This window comes from Leptosomus discolor, chromosome 16 (genome assembly GCF_034619465.1).
Source record: "Leptosomus discolor isolate bLepDis1 chromosome 16, bLepDis1.hap2, whole genome shotgun sequence".
Classification (NCBI taxonomy): domain Eukaryota; kingdom Metazoa; phylum Chordata; class Aves; order Leptosomiformes; family Leptosomidae; genus Leptosomus; species Leptosomus discolor.
Window position 1 is genome coordinate 11,349,678 of NC_141406.1, and position 25,762 is coordinate 11,375,439.

At 40.3% G+C, this 25,762-nt stretch overlaps 1 protein-coding gene across 1 annotated transcript in view; it reads left to right on the forward strand.

The window, feature by feature from the left end:
* LOC104353746 (transmembrane protein 132D) overlaps nt 1–25,762 on the forward strand; it is a 269,150-nt gene that overhangs the window by 207,766 nt on the left and 35,622 nt on the right. The window contains exon 5 of the mRNA XM_086474139.1: nt 21,072–21,215. Within this exon, the coding sequence (XP_086330265.1) occupies nt 21,072–21,215 (144 nt within the window). The remainder of the gene's footprint in view (nt 1–21,071; nt 21,216–25,762) is intronic.

Sequence of the window (25,762 nt, forward strand, 5' to 3'; positions counted from 1 at the left end):
GGTCACATGACTACCAGACTGATTTATCTGGGACTTGAGTAAGTTCCCCCTACTCACCTGTTTGAATGTTAAAATCCTGAAGTGGGAGACTGAGATGCACCTCAGAAACCCGGAAGACTGGTTGGTTTGTATGAGGAAAAGACAGGAAACAAAGAAATTGGGAACATCTTTGATCCTTTGTTCAGTTTTAATTTAAAAATTTAAAAAAATAAAGAAAGGAAGAAACCTGTCCTTCAAACACAGATAAACTGGCAGTGTCCATCTTCTGAATAGTGACTTCTTGAGCCTTTCTTTTAGAGGCTGGTCATCTTTTTCATGCTAGGAATAAATTTTAAATAAGGTCTATGGTTTCAAAGTTTCTTTCCTTTTCTTTTTTAGAAATTCAGCCTAGTCTATCTTGAAACACTGTATGACAATAGCAAAGCAAAGTAACATGTCACACGTAAAAAGAGAGTGATGACTGAGTGACAGTAGTTGTGCTCAGATTAATCTAAATCCTGGTTTCTGGCATCCTTTAGTTAGCACTTATTTAATTCAACTGTGTAACATAGAGGGGAAACATTCTTTGTCAACCTCAGCACCTTACTCCACCAGCTGTAAAAATTCACAACACAGACATTATGTGTTTTGTCACTAAAACACGTCCCTTGGGGTTTAGTGCGATTTTAATGAAAATCAAAAGGATGAATACCTTTGTGTGACTTCTGGAGACAGGATTTAAGACCTGTGGATTTGCAAAGGAAAATCTACTCATTAATTGAATGTCTTAGATCTCTTACCTTAGCAGAGGTACAAGACTGTACACATGAAGAAAAACACCCTTAGTGTGCATTATCACCAGGGAAATTAGTTTCAGAATTGGCTCTGTGTTTCTTATGGAATTAATAAATTTTCAGGTGGATCAAGGAAAACTGTTCTTTGCTGCTATCCTCCTTCAAAATGAGGAGCTCTGAAAATCCTACTCTACCATTTCAGAAAACACATACTGGGAATCTTAACTTTAAAATGGGACTCTGAACATACAAAGGTGAGAAAGCAGGTGTGAGGGCTATCACCTTTTTTAGCGCTCAAAGCAGCATCTGGGATGGTAACACGGTGAGACACAGTGTGCTGGTTTGAGAGTCTGTAGGTCTTCTCCAACAGTAGCCAACAAACAAGACCTGCAAAGCATGAAGAAGTAACTTTTTCTTCCCTTCTGCCTCTTGTTCCAACATTACTTAAAAAGCACTGCTTTCAGGCAAATGCACTGAAGACCTTTCTTTAAAACATGTTAAAATAATAACATGTGTTTTTTAAAAATGCCAAAATGCCAGGACTTTAAAATTATTGTCAGAGTAACAGTAGTTTATACTGTCAAATAGTGAGTCTATGCACAGAACTGCTCTCTTAAGTTTTCAAGTAACCTTTAGCAGTAACTGTGTTCCATCCCATCAGTTACACATCTGTAGTGTTATAGGAATTGCTCTAATATTTTGACAGATGGGGAAATCTGGGGATGTAAGTACCAGTATTAACATTCTGACAGATTTAAAATCAATTCATGTCTATTTTCTGGTTATTCTGTGATAGTGTAAAAGTTACCTGACTTGAGGTGCATATTTCAGAGCTGTTCGTTTCACAGTAAAAGATCAGAATAAGACTAGTAGGAGTGCAATGTATATATCACCTGTAATAGCTGTGCTCCTTGTGATCAAAGGCAGAACCTCTCAATACACAATTACATAGTATCATGATACTGTGATCAAGAGCTGGTAAGAATCTCATCAGATCTGTATAAGCAGGGTGATGACAAGTTGTTTATAGAAATTGATAGTGTGACCTTAAATTTTTAAGTTTTTATCATGAGTGTGCTTGCCCTTTTCTTCCTCAAATGCTGTCATTGCGTTTTCTGAGATTCTTTGGTTCTTCTCCAGTCTTCATTTACTTGGAGCTTGAAGGCAGAGTTCAGGTGTCACCTTTTAGGTGTAACTATGGTAACAAGGCAAGGATTAAAATTTGTGGTCTTCCAATGCACATTTTGCCTAGGGTTGAAAATGACACCAATGTTGGCAGCACTTAATATCTCCAAGCAATTACAGAAGGAATTGAAGGAAAATGAAGGTGAATGCGGATATTGATACTTCTGAACATCAGAGACCAGCTAGGAAGGAAATGAAGTCCTCCTGTGATACATGGGAGAGGCAGAAGTTCAAATTCCACTGTCTTCTTTTCTGAAGATCAAAGATAGACAGGGCATGGCCTGGCCCCATTTCCCTGCAAGGGTCCTATTTCAGCCTCCTTAAACCCCTCATCTAGCAAAGGGAAGGGCTAGACAGTCATGAACCTGGTTTGGAGACGGAGGTGGGCTGAGGTGATGGTGAGCTCTTCAGAGGACATATCAGTGCTCAGGTGTGTCTTCCTATTTCTCTACAAGCTGCTCTTCTGAGGCAGCTTAAACCAGTTTAACTGCTCAGTGCCTCCCTGGCCATCTTGGTCAGGAATCTCCATGCCATCCCCCCCTGTCTGGTGGCTCAGCACTCATCAGACCCAAAGCTGAGCCATTTCAGCTGAGTCAGCAGAAAAAACTAATCGAATAAAATGCACTTAGCTCTCTGTTGGCTTAGCAGGGACCCAGTGGTCAGCACAGGGGCTGAGAAGCAGGAGAGGGGGAGGGCTGTGGCAGCCAGCATTTTCATTCCTTGGGGAAGGTGTGTTGTGTTCCTATTTCACAGTCTAGTGACATAAAACTCTGATCCTGCTAGCTTCTGCAGGAGAAAGTGCTCCCAGGCTTCAGCTGTGCCTGTTCACTGCCATCCATCCTTGGCTCATGTTTCTACCTTCCAAGCAGGGATACTAGATTCATGGCTTCTTGTCTAAATCACAAACCATGAGGTTTTAATGCCCCCATTCTCTGAAATGCTATGGACCTGATGAAATGTTCTTGTCAGCGTGCTGGGGTTGGAGTCATGAACGGAATGCCCCATCTAACCTCTGGCATGATGCTGCTCTAAGTACAGCTGCCACTTTTGCACATTGCAGCACATGAAAGTATTTTGTGAGATTCATTCCACTTGCAAGGAAGCAAAGCTCAGCTCCAGCGTTCATCATGGCCAGCTTTCAGAGATGTCCATTTCCAGTATGAACACCCGCTCCTCTTTGAACAGCACTCTCTGAGAGGGTGTTAGATATACTGCACCTAGATCTTACACAAAGTTCTGGTAGGTTGTTACTCATATTAGTAGACTTTAAATGCTTTGTTCCTCTGACTTAATTTGAAATAGGTTGTATCAGTTTATTGTGAATAAACTGCTGACACTGATCTTTGCTTTCACTTTGGTCTGGGTAGGTAGCTTAGCATACCACCTTTTGTCTAAAGCTGCTGCATGCCTACTTGTATTCTTTAGCAATCATAAATATATCTGTTCCTACTTCAAGTCTCCACACACGGCCTGGAAAAGACCAGGTGAAGATGTGAATATAGATTAAATTGTATTTTAAGTATTGCTTCTCTGATTGCAATTTCTGGTCCTCCTGATGAAGTGGTCTATTTTGTTTGTGTTATCAGTGGGAATGCTTTGAAAATTGTTCTGGTGCTAAGGAGAGCAGGAGGAAAACATTGCTTTACAGTAAGCATTTTGAAAGAATGTTTACACCCAGAGCATCATTAATTTCCCCAAAGAACAGACGGAGCTGATCAAAACCAAAAATGATCATTGGTTTTGCACATATTTGAATACAAATAATTTAATTTCAAAAAGTCTGTTAAATGCAACAGCTCATGGTTATTTCCATGTTTCCTCAAGCACAATGTAATTATTTTCTTGGGCTTCATTTCCTGGTTTTTGTTAACCATAGAATAAGTTGTAGTATCCTTTCCTCTGGGATGCAGGCAGGTGCAGAGGCAGTTCAATGACTGGGCAGAATCAGGGCACAGCTTGAGACCTGATGTTCCAGTCTCAGTTCACTGAGGTGCCAACCAGTGGAGGTAGAGCAGCAGCACATCATTCTTGTGTTTTCATTTTTAAAAATATTTTTCTGCAAAGCTTTTGATTCTCCGTTGAACTCCTTTGGGAATCCTAATGGGAAAATAGTTGAAAGCTTCGAAATCTCTAGAAATTCTGCCAGATCTTTATTTGTTCTCAGAAATTCTTTAGCATTTGTGAGAATTGATTATCATTAGCACTCACATACTTAGTTTTTCATATATGTATTTTTCAGATGTGCCTCATCACAGTAGTTAGTTAGTTGTGTTACCTAATACCCTACAAGGCTGGAGAATTATGATCCTTTTGCTAAACACAGGGAACTGAGAAGCGTAGTTAGTTTTCATAACTGTTCTTCAGGCCTTTAAGGACATATGTGGCTGAAGTAATAGTCAGTGTCTAGGTCTTCTCTCCTTCCTTTGGTTGCACACTTGATAATTGCTGCCCTATTCCTTAAACTTGTTCTGAACCTCATCTGTAAGAGAGGTGGAGTTCTAAACAGCCAAATAGACTGGAAAATCCCAGCACGTGACATTGATTACAAAAATGTGAATTCATTGTCCTTAAAATCAAGATCTGTACCACTTAATATAATTCAGGCAAAAAACCTTCGGTATAATCCCAGTCCTCTGAAAGTCCTAACAACTAGTATGGAAAAACTTCCAGATTAAGTAGAGTTGAATATAATGAACACAAAAGATGAGGTGCCAATTGGGTGCTTTTGCCCTGTACAGTTAGCATTTAGCTAGCAGGTCAAACAAGAGAGTATCCAATACTCTTAAGACTAACCTTTGTAAAAATGTTAGGTACTAAAAAACAGTTTAATTTGATTATAGGCAGGTTTACCAACCTTTTCCACTAAGCCATACACCAATGGATAGGAGACTTTGTACCTTTTGGATTCAGAGCATGTATGTATACATGCTAAAAGTAGGAAACCCTTGAAAGACAGCTTTTGGGATTCTGCAGAGACTGTTTAACTTCTGGCTGGAAGAGATGGCAGCCTGTGTCAGAGCAGCTGTATTGGGTGGTATCGGACCCAACTGTGTTGGAGAGAGTGACACATGCTTCTCATGTGAAGCCACTCTGGTCATGCTGCAGTAGTGAAACAAGTTGTGAAATGGTGGATGATCATTCAAGACTCTGTCCAGATCCTCGTTACTGGCCTGTTGTGACTGGGAGCACTGTGGGATGTGCTTGACCTCCAAGACAAAAGGAGAGCTCTGGGTCACCCTGCAAGCTGTTCTAGAAATAACAGGGATGGGTGGCAGAGGTGCTACGGTCAGGCTGACTGGCAGTAGACAGAAAATGCACAAAATAAAGGAACCTTCAAGGGATCCCTAAAACATAGAAAGGGCATGGGTTTTAAAAATGCAAAATTCCAGCTATTTGTCACAAAGTGATGCTGACGCTTTGCATTTTACATATTATGTCTCACCCTTTATCCAAACAATGATTTCAAGGGAATTTGTAAGTACTGTCAATATCCTCTTTCCATAGTCAAATGTGAATCTAATTACAAGAAATTAAAGTAGAAAAACTGACATTTTCAAAGCAAGGATCAAATTCTGATGTGAATTGTTCAAGTATGACACCTAAATTCATATCCAGGTCCTGAATCACAAGGAGGCTGATCACTGGAAATGCTCAGCATGCAATCCAGGCAGCTCACTTGTATTGAATTTTAATGGAGTGAAATCTCTTAGTTAGGTCTGTAAATATGGATTTAGATGAGTAATGGCACATAAGTTTGAAAATGTCATGCTTTGGCTTGTCCAGTAGTCTTCTAACAAATGTGTGATGCTGTTACAGCCTGGTCAAAAACTCATCTGCTCCCAAAAAGACATGGTCAATAGGTTACAGGTATTTTTTATCATAAAGCCTCTTGTAGGAGAGAAGAGGCTTCTCTCTTCTCACAGAGAACGAAAATAAAGTCATCATACACGTATCATTGTATCAGTATCATTCATTATCTCAGCATAATCATAAAGTATTGGAGAGGTAGCTATTCCAGTATTTCATTAGTCAGGAAGAGAGACTAAGTTCTTGCCCCCAATAAAAGATCAAGCTCTGTGCATGTCCTAGCTTAAACCATGTCAGTAGTTTCAGTGAAGCAGTTGAAAATCAGGAGACTCATTCCTGAAATGACCAACGAAATTAGTATCAGGGGAGTCATGCGAGTTAGATGAGGTGATGTGAGAGCAGTAGTACTAAGAGAATGGGGTTAGTTGGCAGACAGCGGTGTTCAGGATACTGAAGACTATTTTTGTAGATGATTATGTAGAATAAATAAGCCTTATATGGCGTCTGTTCCCACAGTTGGGAAAAGCAGACTTTAAGGTCTGAGCATGAGAGTTTAATGTGAACAGAATCTCTAAACAGAGAGTTGACAGTGTTAACAAAGGTAATATTAGATTTGAATGAGAAACTTTGTATGGTTAATTAAAAATCAAAGACACAGTTATAATAGAAGTAATTATCTAGGAGTATTAAATCAGTTGCAAGTCTAAGCCCATAAAAGAATTAATCAGGAATAATTTAATATTTGATATTGAGGGCTTATATTTTCTACTAATGCCAAAATCCATTCCATTAACCAATACAATTCTTCAAATCTATCTAGACAATGAGTCCCTGAAAGCAGGACAATAGATGAACAATTCTATGGGAGGAAGGTTTAGTTCTGCTTTTAAACTACAGTTACAGTAAACAGGGTACTGTTTCTGTCTAGAGAATCACAGTGGCTAAGGCCAAGGATTTTTCTGATCCATTTCCCCATGTCCAACAGTGGCTGATAGCAGATGCCATGGGAATGATGTAAGAGCAAAGTAAGCTGCTTTCAAAGGTGTGTAACTCGGTCTGTTTGTGATCTAGAAGTGTGATCTAGTTCTTCCAGTAATTTATTTAATTGCTCTTTAAATTGCAATGGAGGCCAATCCATGCAAATGTTCTTGTTTTATGTGGCAATGAATTTCATGATTCGGCTACATTATGTGAAAAAAACGTAATTTTCTCTTTGTTTTGAGCCCTGCCATTTGATAACTTTTGCCTTTTCTTTCGTGATGAAATACTGTGAATCTCCAGTCTTGGTTCCCTTTCATCAGACCACTGATCATCCCATGGATCTCTCTTGTAGCCTCTCTCAGTCATCCTTTTTCTTGCATCACCTTTTTAGCCCTTTTGAGGCCCTTCTCAGTTGTTCTAGAGATGAACAGCAAATAATTAAAGAAGGGTAGAGACGGAAAGCAAAAAGGACGATTTGCTTTTTATGAAGAGGGAGTTGAAATGCTGGGGACATTGGGGAAAATTCCTGATGTAGAAAGCAGAAAGGCATAAAAGCAGCATTGAATGATGGGGAGATTGTGACTACTATCTAACCACTGATAAACTACCAACTCAGCTCAAACCAGATCTTGCTGAAGTCAGTGCATGCCATCACACTGATTCTTGAAAACAGGCTTTTGTTGAGCAAAACTGTCATTTTATCATGGTAGGTCAGGAGCTTTGAGCAGCTTTTTGTCTGCAGGGCCCCTAGCTTGTAGTAAATTTTGAACAAACAGGAAAACAAAAGCAAATAAAAGCAAAAGTCAGATTATTTCAGTCCTGTGTGTCTGGCGGCACCTTGAAGAAGAACCAAGCTTTTATTGCCGTCATTGTAAGATTTTCTTCTTTTTTAAGCCAATAAATAAGCTTGTCACCAATCAGTACTGAGCCTACTGCAACCCTTTATCAACTTGGCTCCTGCAGGAGCAAATGTCTAGAGGCAGTCTGTAGAGCTGGTTACAAGGTGATAGATGGTCACGCCAGGCTCAATGTTGGCATCTGGAGGCAGTTATTTACCAGATCAAGTGCTTTATAAACTGTCGATAAAAGGCTCCATACTGTCCCCTTCCTTCCTAACCGTAAACATCCCTCTGACCAAGTTATCTGGAGAAAAGTCATTCCTTAAGCATATCTTAATTTTCAAAATTTACAAAAAAAGGCTACGATCTTCAGATACTTTTATTTGCATTTGGTTGAGGTTATGGACTATCATATCACAGTAAGAAAAATAAACTGTTAGGCCATCAGGTTTACACCTGTTAAAATCAGTGAGAGTTTTGCTGTTGAAGTCATCAGATACAGTCCTTTCTAGATGTCTGACCTCAGAGACAGCCCCCTATGCAGTCATCAAACACTACAATAGTAGCATTTATTATCAGTGTGAGTATTGTGGCCTAGAACTGTTCAGGTTCACAATTTCATGATCATTATAAGGTGACTAGTTCTTAATATAGCACTTTATCCATGTGATTTTTTTCTCATATTTAAAATGAGAAGAAACTGAAGGAAGAAAAGGAAGCTGTTACTCTTGCACTGACATCAGAATTATTGGGTAAGATCTCTGTATACATCGGATTAGGAAAATCTTTCAAATGTCCAGGGTACAAAATATGTAATTTGATGTCAAGTCCAGATTTATTTCCTTTAGGACATTGGACTGACACTAACATAAGTTCTCTACCAATCATTCCAGAAGGATTAGATGTTAAACAATTGTTGCAGAACACATAACATAGTCTTAAAGGCATTGAATCTGCAGCATGCATGTTCCCCAGGATATTATTACAAGACTTTTCATGTCTTTTTTCCAATGGCTTTTTGGATTCCCTGCTTTCAACCTGCCACAACCAGCTTTACAAGTGTCCAACCGCTCTTTTTATCTGTTATTAGTTCTTTTTTTTTTCTATTGTAAAGCATTTCTGATCATTCTTCTGTCTGTCTGACTGCTTCTTAAGTTTATTGCTTTTCTGTGGTGCTGTTAGGGATTTTATTTCCAGATTGGTATTACATTTTAACTACTCATGTAAATCTGTATCAGTTCAGGTTCATGCAGAAAAAACAATTTGTCACAAATCTGCAAAGGCTAAATGATCAAAGCAGAGCTTGCGGGCTCGCTACTTTCTTTCTCTGCCTACTTCGTCAGAACTAAAAATATTCTATATTCATTCAAATACTTATACTACTCTGTACTATAGCCACTATGGAAGGGGGAATAAATGTATGGGTCAGTTTCTTGGCATATCTGCAAGATCAGCAAAGTTTCACTCACATATCTGCAAAGAAGCTGGCAGTAGCTGTTGTGACAAGCTAATCACACAGAAGAAGTTCTAAATCAGCAGTGACGTTGAAATCCAGGTGCCAAAATACCTTTATGGGTATCGAACTTATAACTAGGGAAGTTTTTGGAAATAAAATGTTGGTTGCTCTGTCATATGAAAAAAAAAAGATTTATTGAAATTTCCTTACCAAGACCAAACGTTAAGAGATGCAGTTTTGGGTGCCTCGGTTGTAGAGAAGGCATTGTTATAACCAAAGGTACATGTGGATAAATGGCACTTGCCTACTTTTGTTCCTAGAAATACAGTGTTAATGTCCTTCTCAACACGTGGCGTGACACAGCGAATGGGTGACTTTACCCACAGTGGCATGAGAGTACAATCTCTGCAGCCACTACAGACAGGGACCAGCATCCTTATCCAGTCACTGTCATGGATTTTTTTTCTAAGGACATACCGTGACCCGAATTCTGCCCTGGGCATCATGGTGTCCTCACGAAGGTCATGGTCACATGTCTCAGAGCAGACTTTGGCCCCATTTGCCATATGGGAGCTGGAACATCATATTTTTTCTGAATGTCCCTTTTGTTTATTTTCGTGTTTCTGTTTAAAGTTCAAATGAAGAGCTAATTACTAACCCAGCAGAGCCCGTTGGCTGCAGGCTTCCCCGCTGCTCTGCCGTTAGTCTGCTCATGAATGAATTTTTGGTTTTGAGGCAGATTTCCAGGGCCCCTGTGATGGTCCCAATTTAGCTCAGGCTGCTTATTGCTTGACATTCCTAAAGATGAATGTGCTACAAAAACTACCAAGGCCAATCTGTAGGGAAACTTTGGAATAGGCAATTTAGTCACTTCTCCTTTGCACAGTGACCAGGAGAACATGAGTTCTTTTGTTCCGTATAAACCTCTTTCTTCTCTTTAGAAATGTGAAAAACTAGTTTGGTCCTTGCTCTCTGGCTCTGCCGTGGGAGCTTACATTAATTGCCACATTGGGGAAGATTTCATCCTTGCAAATCTGTTTTTTTCTCATTGTCACTGCATCATTTTCTCCTTGTCTTCCCACCATGCTTGGTACATCATCTATGTTGCTATCAGGATTTTCCACGTGCAGCAAGGGAAATAGGATGACAGAGCTCCAGGGATTGCTCCTAGCTTTGCCAGTGGCACTGAGTGGACGCTTGGCATCACTCCTAACCTTACTGCTTCGCAGCTTTCGCCTCTGGAAAACTGCAAGGGTGACAGCAGAACTCAAAAATCATGTGAAAATTAAGTCGGAGTTGATAAATTTGTTAGGATTGTTGTTACTGTAGATGATGCTAAATGGCTTTTCTCTCTCAGAAGTACTTTGTAGACATGGAGGGAACCAAATCTTTATATATTTATCAATACTAAATGTGCACCTTGATTTACCTGTTTTCCTGACAGGTCTTGCTTGACCTCACAGAGTTAAACCAAAGTTGTGAAAATGGGAGGAGAGGAACAAACGTGTCTGTCTGAGACTTGCAACATCCTATAGTCACTATGGCAAAGCTGAATTTTAAAGAGGGTTGTAAAGCAACTAGCTCTGCAGGTGTCATGGGAAAAAGCTTGGATGTGCTGGTGAAAGAGCTGAATGGTAGACATTAAAAGCTGAGAAAATTGCAGGAGATAATAGAGCAGCTAGGTGGGATGAGGCAAAAACATCACAGACTTTGAGGTGAAAATGAGGTGTTTGCATTGTATGCCTGGGTTATGGAGACCTTCAAGTCCAAAAGACTAAGTAGATGCTCTGTGTTTGGTACTTGGCAAGCCAGCAGCAGAGGAGGGGAGTCCTCTGTGGATATCCGTAATGAGGAAGGCTGCATCTGCGCCTCTGCCCCCATCAGTTGGACTTCAGATACATCAGTGTAAGCATGTGGCCAGCAAAGGAAATATGAGTCACCAAGGCAGACTCATGGTGATATTTTGGTATGTGAAAATAATTGAATGTTTCACAGCAAGGCTTCAAAGTACGAACAAAACAGTGCATAAAGCACTGGCATACGGACCTCGGCAGATGTATCATCACACATCACAAGATGATACTGAAGTTGTTTTCAGGTGTGAATTTGTTTGTTGGTAAAATAATAGAAAAATTTAAACTTACTGAGAAAAATAAAACATTGAATCTCCTTTTGTTCCATCTGTTTTGCATGTCTCAGAGGACTCTGATGGGGCCTGATTCCCAAATGGCCTGAGTCTGGGGAAGCCTTTTATAGAAAGCTTGTTCCCCAGTAACATAAAGACATGTCATTTATACTTCTGTGATAAGTACTTAGAAATATTTTTCCAAGGAAGTTGATGTAACGACTGTGATCATTGACTCGTTTATGCATTCCTAATCTATAGCATCAATAGTTCCAGTCAGTGCAAAAACAGGCTTCATCCCACATGTGATTATGTGGGAGGGAGAGGACAGATAATGGAGTATGAGAGCAGCGTATGTGAGCAGGGAGGTCTCTGCTAAAACGACAGCTTCAATTATCAGCTGTGCCCAGCATCCATTGCAACACTTGCCACATGTACCCTGTTATACAGGAATTTGTAAAGTTCTGTATCCTTTGTTAAAGTGAAGTGGAACAGTACTTCCCTGGTCTTTTCCTTAGTGCAGCTAACCTTCCTCCTCCTTCCCTATCCCCTTCCTCTGTTTTCTTCCTCAGATTCCTTCCCACTCCCCGTCTCCCACCCTTTCCAGCCTCAGCTCTCTTTCAGCTTGTCACTTGCTGGCTGTGACAGTGCAGAAGTGTGGTTGTGGCCAGAGCAGAGAGTGAGGACTGGGGCAGGAGGGAGCGCCCGGTGGCACAGAGCCCTGCCCCTGCCCTGTCACCCACCCTGAGGGCAGCAGTGGCCGCGGGAGCAGGAGAGGAGCAGAGTGTGCAGCCAGGGAAGTATGCAGATTCCGTCACTGTCTGGCTCTGGAAAGCAGAGAATGACAGAAAAGGACCTGTCAAATTTCTCTGCTGGATATTTCTGCATCCCAAGGGTTGCTCTAATCTGCTTTTTGTTGGCCAGGCCCCAAGGAGCTGTATGGCAGATGGGGAAGGGGTTCCCTGACTGTGTCCCTTAGCATTCCCTTTAGACCACTGAACGCACAGGGCTTAGCACAGCGTGGAAGATGGGAAGGATTCACATGCAGCTCAGAATACAGCCTGGGAATGACAGCAGCAAGCTGTGGAAGAAAGGGAAGGAAAAAACCACCATGTGAAACATGGCCAGTGATTTGTTTGGGGATTTTTAATGCTTTTCTCCATGAAAGTGAAGCTGTTTCAGTCAGTTTGACCCGTCATTCAGGCTCTGCTACACATCGCCCAAATATTTACTCTGCTAAATTGCATTGCTAGAGTCTTGTTGGTGTCTTTTCTTTGAAGTGATATCCTAGAGCTTTCATTTTGTTGCTGGAAATCCGTACATCACATCCCATAGTCCACCCCTTACAGAGCTCCAAAACCCCTGCAGGCACCAAACCTCTGCATTAGGCTTCCTAGCTGCAGGCCTGAGAATCAAAAGAGCCTTCACGCTGGGACATCAATCCGGGAGCTGAGATACTGACCCCATGTGTGAAATTTTGATTGGGTTTAGCTAATTTCGCATGACATGTCCCTACCAGTCTCCCCAGTCTCAGCAATTCAGCGGCATCAGACACAGTGTATTCATGGACCTTAGGCCAGATCTCCCAGCTCTGCTTTTCTGAAAAGTCTTCCTTTGACAATCAGACATGCCTTTCCCTCCTGCAATGATGTCTAAAAGTGCTGGCAGCTTGCTTAGGAAAAGTAAAGAAGAAATCCTCCCCAAGTTGGTTGGTTTGTTTGTTTGCTTGCTTTTAAGAGCAAACCCTGTTGATTATCAGCTAAAGAAGTCTATCTAGAGACCAAAACCAAGCATGCACACACAGCTTCATAGAGCCACAGTTTGGAGCCTGTGAATTAATTAGCAATTTCTCTGAAGAACCGCAGCCTGACAATTTGCAGACTTCATAGCTCTCTGACTTTGATAAACAGACAATGTACATGACAGCTTCCTGGGATCATGGTAACCTACTTAGCACTGCAAACCACCAAAACTCCAAAGGAGGACTTGCCAAAAGTATTCTAACACAATTCCTAAATGTTAGACATCAAAGCATCAAAGGGACTTTGTCAGTTTAAACCTGAGACAAATTAAAATTTTCCTTGACTCTACAGCTGGAGAAAAGTTAACTTCCGTGGGAGGTTATGACTCCTCAGCTATCCGAGTGTAAAGGAGATCCAATATGGTTTGGATAGCTTACTGGTAATGTCACAAACTGTCCCATTGCTAAATAGCACCTTACCCTCTCTAGATAGTTGGCCTGTATGCTGCTTACTCCCAGAAATCCTTAGCAGAAACTACGGGCTTAAAATGACATGCCTGCTCTGTGAAGGCACTGATAAAAACGTTAAAACCTTGTGTGCCTTTTTCCCAGCAGCAGGCTGTAAAACAGTTAGCACCCGAAAACAGGGGCGGTGTCCTATCACCTCAACTTTGTTCTTGTGTTTGTTATGTCCTTGCCATGTTTCACCTTCAAGAACACTGTTACCTGTTGTTAGCTGGTTCAGCAGCTTGACCTCAGATCTGAACTGTGGACTGGACGCTGCACAAATACAAAAAAAAAAAAAAATAAAATCCCCATTTTGAGTGATTCTAGTCTAGATACATGAGACAGACAAAGGTAAGGAAAAGGGACACAACAGGCAAAGGCATTTTTCTCTCGGAGTGAGGTGATTTATTTCCTGACTTTTTCATCACTTAAAGTTGTGGAATTGCATCCCACAATAATAGGCAGTGTCCCCAAGCCAGGATTGCCTAGTCGTGACAGCATACAAATGTGAAACAAGGGGATTTACCAGCCTGAATGGCAGCCTCCCTTCACTGAGGCAGATACAGTAGCACCTAGATTTTGCTTCTAAGATGCATTTCTTTTTTTCTTGAGCTTTTTACTGAACATCACAGGCTGTGTAATGAGAGACCTCTCGCTAGCTGGTCATCTTGTTAATGATCCCACATTTCCTTTGTAACATCTACAATTTACTTTGCTCCTTCTCTCCCTATTTACTACACACAGCAATGTCTTACATACTTAGCTTATCTTCCCCCCTCTCAAACTTGACAGTGATAGATTCTATCTATATAGAGATGAAAGTTCATTAGTAAGAATATAAAATAGCTATAAGGCTTTGCAAAAGTTAACTCTCAGATTAAATATAATTAGGTATTTTTCCTGAATGCCTTGTGTGTGACAGCAGGAAGGGCAGACAGTCTCTGTGATTATCCCATGTTGATTTTCCCTACAGCACAATCCAGCCATTGGCTGTTCTCTGTTTTTAACTGGAAAATTGTGATTACTGTGCTTTGTATGTATATGTAGCTTTGTTTCACTGCTCATCCTTGCCAAATCTGCATTGATTCTGCCCCAGTGGAGTAGGAGTGAGAGCGTGGCTGGGGGTGAGTCACTGACCATTCCATGGCAGCCTAAACTTTCCAAGGAATCACAGACTGAAGAAGAAAGAATGAAAAACATATTCAGACATTGATTCTGCCACCCATTTCTTTCTAAACAATAGGCTTGCAATCACATTTTGCTAGTAAAAAAAAAAAATCCATTTTTTTCCTCTCCAGCATCTGTGTGGAAGACAGAGTCAGCAGATAGATGAATCCAGAGAAACATGCATTTGGTTTCCATTGAAGCTCCATTTTAACCCTATGTCAGCACAACTGATTGTGGAGCTCTCTTACCTGTACTGAGGAAAAAAGGAAACCAATTAAGTAGCAAGTGCTTAAATTAAATGTGATTAGTTTCTATCCCCCCCCCCCTCCCATTCCCAATGACTTCAGATTTCACTCTGCACACATGAAACCAAACATCTAAAGTTCATGTCAGTCTTCTGACATTTTTGCATGCAGTTTTCACCATTGTTTCTCTTACTTGCAGTATTTCAACTTGTACTTGCAACTTTTGTATTAAAGGGCTCACAAATGATTTTATGTTATTTTTGGCCACAGTTTCTTTATTCCTTTGGATACAGAAGAATTGCAGCTAATTTTTCAAATTTTTTTAGTGCATCCTAAAGTCCAGGAAACCGCAAGGCAAATAAAGAAATTATATTTTATTTATTTCAAGCAGTTAGCAAGCTCAGAGCTGACGATAATGTGCTACAACTGAGGAAATTTGCTTTGGAGCATTTTCAGTTTCTCTGCACCATGTATCTAGCCCCACCAGCTGCTTCTAAAACTTGCACTTCAGCTGCCATAATCTTTATCATTAAAAGTGGATTTAATTTTAAGAACCAGTGAACAAACCTTTGTGCTTGCAACCAGAAGCTGGGAGGTGACTCTGCATTTAAGGTGCAAGCTCAGCTTTACTCCAGCATCGAGCACTAATCCAGTATAATCGAGTGTTAGATGGTATGAACTCACAGCAGCTCCTTCAGAGAGATGCATCTATTTGCTTTATTATTAAGCTGCTGCTTTCTGACTTTTCAAATCCCTTCTATGTCGTTGTTTTTGTTTCCTATCCTTGCAGTGGTAACATGAGGAAAAAAGCTGGGTTTGACCACATCCATGAGGATGTCAAGCGTTTAGACTTTATTGGTTTAGAAGCTTACTAAATTTAAACAGAAGCATTAACATGGCCTTAGGCTCTCTTGACAGTTATAAACTCTTCCTTGGGGGGATTTCTGTAATGCTTTCTAATCAGCTTAAGGAGTTAATTAAACAGCTGTCACTTAGCTTCTTAATTCTGAGACTTGATGCTAAATAAGATTTGAAATTAGTTATGCATGACTGAAGCATGGATTCTCCGATATAAATAAGATGGCTGCTAGCTGCAGAGAAGGAGAATCTAGGCCTTTTTAAAATAAGTAGTGAAAGGATTCGAGGTGGTACCCTGGATTAATGCTCTACAGGCTGATTAATAGAAAATAAAAAAGAAAGGGGTAAAATGGAGGATATTAATGAGTGCCAAATGGGATGGATTTTCAGGCAGCTATTCATTCTCATTTGGTGACGTGCCCTGGACTTCAGGAGATTTCAATGATCATTTTATTCTCTCCCCTATTGCAGTCTGTACATAATAAACCCAAAAGCCAAGATACCTATTGAAAACAAAAAGGAACATGCTTTGGTTTAGAGGTTAAATGTTTAGCCTGCAAAAATATATTCCACTACTATAATAAAAAACGTAACTGAAGATCTGCTGTGCTTAGAGAATATGTATTATAGTGTTGTGGGGATTTTTTAGTACTTTTTTTCCTTGTGTATTGTAGCAGGACAAGTGCTTCTCCTCCTGAAGGATATGAGCTGCAGATCCTTCCAAGATATTTTGAGGAAACAGGTCTGCAAGTCTTTTTTGAAAACAAGCTGGTGCCTTGCTCACTGCTGCTTGTAATATTGTGAGGTTTGTAAGGGATAACAGGCATTCAGCATTAACATTATGTGTTGAATCCTGTTAAAATGGTTTTGGAAAAGAATGCTGACAGTTAGTACTAAACTTTTCTTTGTCGCACAAGTCTGATGTAGGGCCTCAAAGCTAAGCACAAGTTAGCCATGTATTTATTTCTTTTAAAAGTCATTATTAATACAAACATTAGGAAATACTGTGTATACAGAGAGAACTAGGGTAAGAAAAATAAATTCCTTAAGATCTATAAAGATATTTTTAAAGTCCTTCCTTTCACCCCAGGAATTATAAGGCAAAAGATGTCCGAAGGGAAATTAAATTGCAGGGAAGCTACCAATTAAAATTGAAAGAACTAATAGGTATTCAATTCTGCATTTCTACTTAAATAGATGCTTACTGTGTACATCTTCTGAATATGTTTCTGCTGGAGGGCTTAATATGCTCAGTTATTTAATGTGAATCTCTTCAGTAGGCAAAGAACGCTCACTCCAGAATCTTCTTTAAAAATATCACTGTTTTTTTTTAAAGTGGAAGTAATTTCAGAATAAAAATTACCTGGTCTTCCATTTCTATTACATAGAGAAAAATGTTTTGATCTGATTATTATTTCATTTTATTATTTGGAGGGTTCAGTGTATGTGAATTATAGAGATATGCTACATAATAGTTAGAGGAAGTTCAGCATCTTTTTAATAGCTGCTCAGGGAATCAACTTTTAGTTGTTAGAATATTTGGCCATAGCTTTGCAAAAGCCTAACTATTCCCATCTTGTGATGTCCTGACTTGATATCTTCTATAATCCATAGTTATGGATAAAACACATATTTCTTTGGAAGATTCCTTTATCACTTAAGCAGCAAAAAGCAACACTTTTATATTAGTAACTATTTAGATTTATAGGTTTTACATGCTGAGACTCAGAACCATAAATCTCTGTATAGCTAAAAAAGTACCATATTTGTTTCCTCAAAATGAAATAATTTTTATATGCTTTCACCAGCGGAACATTACACTCTTTCTAGCCATTAAACAAATGACTGAAGAAGCATTTTACTCTGCCCCTGCTGTGCAAATGGTTATTATGCCCCTATGTTCAAGTGTGAGAGGCAAACCAGGTGCCTAAAGAAATCATCCTCCAAGTCCAACAGAGGTACTGAGAGCTCTGCAAACAGAATATGCAGCTCCGTTAGACCAATGTAGATTAGCACAGCTTTGGACACTGCCAGTTTGCTTGGCCCTTCTTTCACTTTAGAGAGGTATTGGGTGGATTTGTTTTCCTGGGACTGAACAGTAGTTGCTGATAGAAAGTCAGAAAATCACCACGGCCGTTTGTATGAACTCCAGGCGTAACTTCTTGCTCCCCACCTCCCTCATCTCCTTTGGAGAGTGAGGGGACAAAGGTTGTTTTGGAGGTTTTTTATGGCTGTCTAAGGATCAGCAATACTGTCACATGATGCACATGGTGCTGATATAGACTATTATGCACGGTTCTGGAAACACTTTGTTTCCAGATCTGGAACATGGATGCAGACAAAAACTACAAAACTTTAAATCTGGAATCTTTGATTTTGGAGAGAGGCAATATACGGATTTGCTTCCTTACCTTAGAATCAGGTATGAATACACTCATGTCCTTGCATTTAAGTCCTCTCATTAAAGTTATTGCGATTATTCACACGATTGGTTAAGCACGGATCTGCCAGACTGTAGCCTCAGACAGAAAGCTCTGGGACAGGGCCTGAGACCATGCTACTGAGCTTTGAAGCCAACGGAGACTCTGGGCATGCAGAAGTTCCCTGTGGATTAGATGTGCTATGCACATGCTTTTAGAAGGTAGCTGAGAAGGAAAACAGGGTAGTAACAGAGAAACAGCTGATGCGCTAAGTAGCCTGGTTTTGCATGCATTTCCATACAGCGGCAGGTAATAGGTATATTAGGACACAGCCTGTATTCAGAATATCCAAAGCTAGCACTTGGAAAATTTGGAAACTCAAAAGAAATTCATGAAGCTTGTGAGAATCATTCTCAGTTACTAGCTCTTACCAGGGGAAATTACATTTGCCTTTGGTAAGCAGACCTCATTAATCACACTGTTTCAAAGGCTTGGTTATTAAACTTCCCTTTGCTTTATAAAATAATTGCGAGGGTCATACTGTAATGTATCAACTGGAGGAAAAAGGCCATTCCTGCTTGGGGGAGCAGATCTTTTTGGTTTGGTACAAGGTGCAAGTAGCGAGGCATGTGGTGTGGCCTCAAATAGTCCCAGTGAAATTAGATTCGTGCCCAAGTGTTTGCAAAATCAGGACCTAATGCCTGTGTTCTGCAATTATAGTGGATGCTTAATAGCACTTGTTCTGTCAAGCTGCCCCCATTTGCAGCTCTGTGGAGACTATAGGAGAGTGGCAAAAGTATCTAAATAACGTGCACGCAGTAACTTTGCTGCAAAGCCCAGATGCAAAAAAAAAAAAAAAAAAAAAAAAAAGAACCTGGAAACTTAATTGCAAATCTTTCTGAGCTCTCGGTTGCCTGAATATTATATTCTCTACTGAGAACAAATGTGCACTGAAGACAGAAGGGCCTTACAGTACAGGCAGATATCCTTACCTTTGTACGAATTATAATTTCAAAATATCTGAAGGGCTTTTGTGCTGTGGGAGGGAGAGGATTTTCTTCTTAAGTTCTCTTTTTGTGAAATCCTGTTCCACCCTCCCCTAAAGATCATGGTGAGGATGGGGCAACTTTATCAAAGCAGCTGTCAAAAGACCAGGAGGTGGGTTTTTTTTTTTTCTTTTTTAAATATTGCTTTGAGTCTGAATAAAATGTCTCTGTTTCTTTAAGTAATAGGATCTTTTTGATCTATATCCTTTGGATAAGAGAAATTTCAGGTTCTCCTCTTTAGCCCAAGAGGCGGTAGGGGGAGTCATCGTCTTCTGGTAACTTGGTTTCAGTCTCCCACTTTGTTGTCTTCCACAAGTAAAATCAGGTCAGTCTCAGAGCTCATAGCGTGAGCTACTTAGATAATGAGAAGTTAGCACTTGGGGGGCTTTGGAAGCCTTTATTTCACAAGAGCCAGCTGAAATCAAGAGCCTCTTGTTCCATGGGATAGTCCATGATTCACAGGCACAGTTCTGAAAAACTCAAAGACCTTTCTAGGAATGAGCAGTATCTTGCAATGAGAAGAAGGAAGAAATCAGGCACCAATTTGTGCTCTCTGTGTACCTTTGCACAAGTCAGTGGTGCCTGCTGCGTGACACTGATATGACACCCAGGTAACAGGGCACTGTTTAGTCTTGTGCTCTTCATATAATCAGAACTCAGTGCTTTTAAATTAGAAGTGATAAATCAAAGGAAGGAGTGCATTTTTCAATAGTCATCACAACAATGACGTACAAGAGACACGGGTTACTGCAGATCTGATTTTGTTTAAAAAGCCCAGGCCTTTCTTGCCATCCTTCAGTTTTGGAGAGGATGGTGTTGCACGAGCTTCGTTAAAAGGTAGAGAAACAATTGTGAACAAGTGCTTCCCCACCGTTACCCAACAAGAGTCAGGATAAGTCCCAGAAAACCTGACAAGGGTCTGATTCCCCACAGTCCTGTGGTACACGTAGTCAGTTATGCACGACCAGAATGGTGGCACTCTTAAACTAATTCCCTAGGAGCAGAGCAGGGGAAACCAGCTCTTATGTCATGAGAGACAGTGCCACTAGCCCATTTTTATAGGCCGTCAGTTCTTGAATCTGCCAACGTTGCATCCCAAAGAGCAGCCTAAAGCCTGCCTCTAAGACTAGAGTTGCCTCCGTACACATGGCCAGCCGGCGTGTCCAACTGAACGTGCGGTCAGAGGCCATGCAGGAGCACACCTTGCATGCCAGAGCACACCCTGCATGCCAGATGGTGTAATGTGCTGTCAGGTGGCCTTTGTAGCCGCTGTTATCCCTCTGCAGGCTGTCCACAGGCTGGAAGTTAGAACGTGTGTGTATTGTAAAAGACACAGCCCACTGCAGGAACTTGTAAAAGATCACCCAGGATATCTGGGGCAAAGTGGATTTCTGACTATCTTAGTCCAAACTTGTTCCCTAACAATTACACAATTACATGGTATTTCTTTGATCTAAATGTTGACAGTATTTGTCCGATGGTGTCATAGAATTTCAGTATCTGTGGAAAAGCTTTCAGAAAACAGTTTTGTGGGTAAAACAGCAAGACTTAAGACATTGTTTTTATGTGATCAGCAAGATCATTAGTGAGTTCCTCAGGATGGAGATTTCACTATTGCTAGGTGCAAGGTACATTTTGTTTATGCGGTGCAGGGTTGTTCCTCGGGTGTTTGGTTGCTCTGACACTTGGTAAGAGTCCATGAAATAGCAATTAGGGCATGACAGATATCTTAACAGCCCTGAATCAGAACTGGGAGTTTGGATCCAGGATTGAAGACAGGAAATTTGTCTTTCCTGCCTACTGCACTTGGAACAGTTCTTGGCACAGTCATTAGAGATTAAAGTAAAGCTGAATCTAGCTGGTACTGATGAATTTATAGCAAAATATATTAACTATAGGGGCTTTTTTTTTGGTCTCTTAGGAAGCAGAGATCCTGAATACAGCTATTCTCACTGGGAAAACAGTAGCTGTCCCTGTCAAAGTGATCTCTGTGGAAGATGATGGGACTGTGACTGATCTTCTGGAATCTGTGGAGTGCAGATCGTCAGATGAAGATGTCATTAAGGTAGGACTGTGCTGCTCCGTTACACAAAGGCAAAGGCCCTGCAAAACAGTGGTGTTCTCTAATGTGACAAGTTCTTTCATCTTCCTGACTGTTCTGCTGCTGGAAGACAAAGGTTTATTATCACTGTTATGTATAGATTGGTTCAGTGGAGCCATAAAACAAACACAAAATCGCACATTTTCCATCCCACATGTCAAATACTTGGAACTGTCTGTCACTTCCCACTTCTGAAGTGTTTTTGGAGTTCACTCTACCTTTGCCTTTTACTTTTCAGCTATATGGGCTATGTATGTTCAGGAATGTTGCCAGCTGATGTTCTAGAGGAGGTGGTGATTCCTCCAAATTTGATTTGCCACATTGGAAAAGGAGCTGTATTGCAAACAACATTAGCTTTAAATTTGGAATTTTCTTTGATCACAATTGCTACTAGGGTGTCTCACAGGAAACATGTCAGCTGCCAATCATGGAGTGGTAACTACTGGATAAGACACTTGACCAGTGAATTTACTCTGTGCAACAGCTCTATAGCCTAAACTTCCTTGAAAGATGACTGGCAGGCAACAAAACACTGCTACTTTTAGTTTTGACTCACAGCGTGTACTTTCCTTGCTAGTGGTGAGGAGAGAGCAGCGGAAGTGCCTTTAAGTGCCTTTTTATTACTGAAATCTTAGGGTCAGACTGGTCCCTCAAGAAAACTGCTGCTTCTTGAAGGCTTTCAGCTTGTGCCAATATTACTACTAAAAGCTGATAAGAAGTTCTGCATATTGATACTCAGCTTGGTTAATGGATAACACACGTTAATGGTAGTGGAAGGACGTGGCCAGCAGTGGTGATTGTGGGAGATATGGTAGAAAGTACTTTAGCGTGGTGGCACATGGTGTTAGCTTGTCTACAGCAGCTTTTATTTTTTCACAAAATCATCTGTGTCTGTCAGTTGAGAAGAGGGAATGAGAGACATGGCTACAAATAAAATTTAAAATTAATAGGTTTTTTTTTTACATAACCAGCATGTCACAAAATGATTACAAATACTACAGGCCACCCCTCCAGCTGCTGGAAATCACTGTTATCCCATTAACTTTTGTGAACTGCACCACACTGAGGACTTGGCCTTTGTGAAATTTGCCTTAGCCTAAAGCTGACTGGATTGCTAAGCTTTCTCCCTGTTGTGTTAGCTCATTTTAATTTGGATTCAAACAGCTGAGGGTAGTGTTTAGCTCCTAAGCAAGCCTCCCTGGGCCCTATTAGCTGAAAAAGACCCTTCCTAGTGGACATTTTTTATGTTTGTAGGCAAAGATGGGTGTAGGTATTTGGTTGTTACTGTCATATGGGAAACTGTTGGGAGTTTGAGATATACCTACAAGTTCAGTAACTTCATGTCACAGAGGGAGTGATAACTTGGAACAGGGTAACTGAAGAATAGAGCTGGATATAGGTTTAAATTACCTTGAGCTATCTCTAAGCAGATTTTTTTTTTTTTTGGTCAAAAAATTGCAATTTTTACACTCCTTGGACTTATTTTAAGTAATTCCTTCGTGGTGATTTCTTATACACAAGATGAACCCAAGCAATTTCCAAGTCCAGCATTTTTATGTTTCCCGTTTAGAATCTACTCAGGATGTCTATCTGAATGGCCACCATGTCAGTATTATCTGATTAAAAGTGTCTTTCTGGCTGTCTTAATAGAGACTTTTTTTCTTTTTTACTTCTAAGAAGCCCTTTTGAATCTGCTAAATCTGCTAAGTATCACAGCCTGTTGGACCGAATCTAGGTTTAAAAACAGGAAGAAAGTATTTGGGGTCCTTGTCTTGTGTTGTGGAGGATAATCATCTTCACTCACTAACTCACTCATTAACTAACTTTTTAGTCTCCACAGGACTGGAGAAAAGGATTTGAAAGCAATCATATCATTGGGAAGATATTTTAAAATCAGTTTTGTTTTCCAAAGTTTTTGCTTATCAGAATGGTTTGGCATGTTCCTTGGATATTTGTGTAATGGTTTTGTCTGATACAAATCTGCAACACTTTGTAGCGTACCATATGCTCAGCTCTAACCCTGGGAAAGTAGTTAAAGTGGCAGTACTGCTTAAGTGTGTATCTGTCATTAATATCATAGGCCCTATGTCAAAACACGAAATCACTAGTTGGAGATCAAGACATCCTGGGCTGCTGCACACATCCGCTCAAGTTCACCCCTCTGCAGCAGGAAGGCAGGTTTTAGCAGCATTAAAATGAGTCACCAGTTTAAAGTGAGCTCTTCACTGAAAATGTGTCTCCGAGTTTCCAGTTTACCTGCTCTGTTTCAAACTAAGCCTTATTCACAGACATCTTACTAATGAAGATAAAGATATATGATTACTGGCTGGCCTTCAGCATGCAACAGTAATTAGAGTTTCTGTTCTCTGGGCATTAGAGTAGTGAAAAGAAAATGGAAGAAAAAGTCTGCTTAAAATGCCCATTGAAATATAAAGATTAAGATTACATTTCTTTGTGACTTTACTGTTGCTGTTTTTCAATGCATCTGTCATGTAGCATCTAACAGATTGATTATGTCTTCATGGCTTAGCTTTTATTCCTATTTTTTTCGTGTTGATTAATGATGAGTTTAAGCTCATTTTCCTTGCAGAATGAGGATACCTCATTTTTCTTTTAGTTTCAGGGGCCACATTTATTACTCACTTCTTTCATCTGAGACTTCAAATAACTTTAAAGAGCTGGGCCAATTCTGAACTGATTTGTTTTCTCCAAACTACATCTACTTGAACTTGGTTGAATAAGTCAGGACAGAATTTGGTCAATTGAAACAATATTTTTGTTGACAAATGATTATCTGAAATTATTTGGTCCACCATGACAGAGTAACCATGCCAAAAAATGGTGGCATGTTATAGGTTTTGTTTCACAGATGAGGAATCTGAGACACAGAATAGTTAAGTGAAGAATTTCAAAGTGTTATAAAGAAGTTCTGACCATTGAAGTAGATGGTAAAATTCTTACTGACCTCACAGAAAAGAGAGATTGGTGAACAGACTTTTTTTGCTGAATTGTTAATATGAATCAAATTCTCAAGATTATTCAAATAAAGAATGAGGTGAGAAGAAAAATCAACATCTTTTAATCTTTGATTTTGAGGACGTTTCCGTTTCAAAATGGCCATTTTTTCAAGGCTGAACAAAGTCTGAAAGTCTGCAAAACAACGCTTTCCAGTGCTCTGGGTTTTCAATTTGATGAGTTAATTGAAAATCTGCATGCTGGTTGCCCTGAAATGAAAACACCTTTAGGTTCATTTTGTTTGATCAGTTAACTAAAACTTCCAATATATCCTCAGCTCTGTCCAGAAGCCTCTTGCCAGAAGACACACAGTGAATGATGCCAGCACTGGGAACAGGACACAGTTTCTCTGGCTCCTTTTGATATTACACTGTGTATTTTGTAGAGGACTCCATCCAAAATCTGTGTGTTATCCAAAATTGCATGCTTTTCTAACAAAATACCTTTAGTTTATTTACTTCTGGAGCATCTTGTACTTTTCTTAGATCTCAGAGAAGAATGCAAAAAGGGGGCAGGCATAGTAACTTTTGTCTATATTGCAAGTAAACTCCTGGGGCAGAAGGAGTGAAAGGAGGGTTGTTACTTCTGGTATCCTTTGCTCAACCTAGGACAGAGCTGGGGGGGCTGCGTCCCCACGTGCAGGGGCCCTGCAGGATGTTACAGCGTGGCCTCTCTCTCTGAATTCCCATTTCTGAAAGCTCTACAGCCAGTTCCGTCTGTGGGACGATTGCCTGGAATTTGTGCTTGTCCTCTGCAAAGCCTCGTCTTTCTGGCTTTCTGTGAGGAGGGAAGCAGTGATGCTTTATCCCTGGTCACTGTTTATCAGGTGGCTGAAGAGTTGCAAAGCAAGGCTGCTCCAGCCACAGCGACTTGAGAGGAAGCTGTTGCTGATCAAGCGAAGGGTTGGTAGCTGCTTTGTTCTGTTCACTTTGGACTGTATTAGAGAGGGTAACAACACCTGTGGCAATTTGTAAAATATTACTGCAGACTAATAAATCTTTCAATCACACTTAGCGTGGTTTTATCAGTGTCAAAATAACTCTTTTTTAGTCAAGTGAGAGACTTTACAAAAACTGAAGTGTCAAAGCATTTAAAATAGCTTGAAGTAGACAGTGTTTTAAAACATTAAAATTTTAACAACTGTTTCTTTTCTTCCTTGCACTGGTGCACTTCAGGGAAAAGTTGAGTTCTTCTAAAGTCAGTGGAGTGACAGAGTAAAAAGTCAAAGGGAGAAAATAATTGAGTCCAGGATTTTATCTGCTCCTTAGTTTGGCATTGGCAGTTCTAGTGCTGCAGATTTCACAACGATATTGCTAGTGGCAGTCCAGTTGGTATTTTTTACAACACATTCTTGGATGCATGTGATTACACACGTTTTCAGTTCCAGCTTTCAACTGGAAAAGGAAATCCTCATGGTTACAGGTTTAAGGCATGGGCCCTCAAAATGGACATACTGCAAAGAGACACAAAAATTTAAGAACAAGAGTATGAAGAAT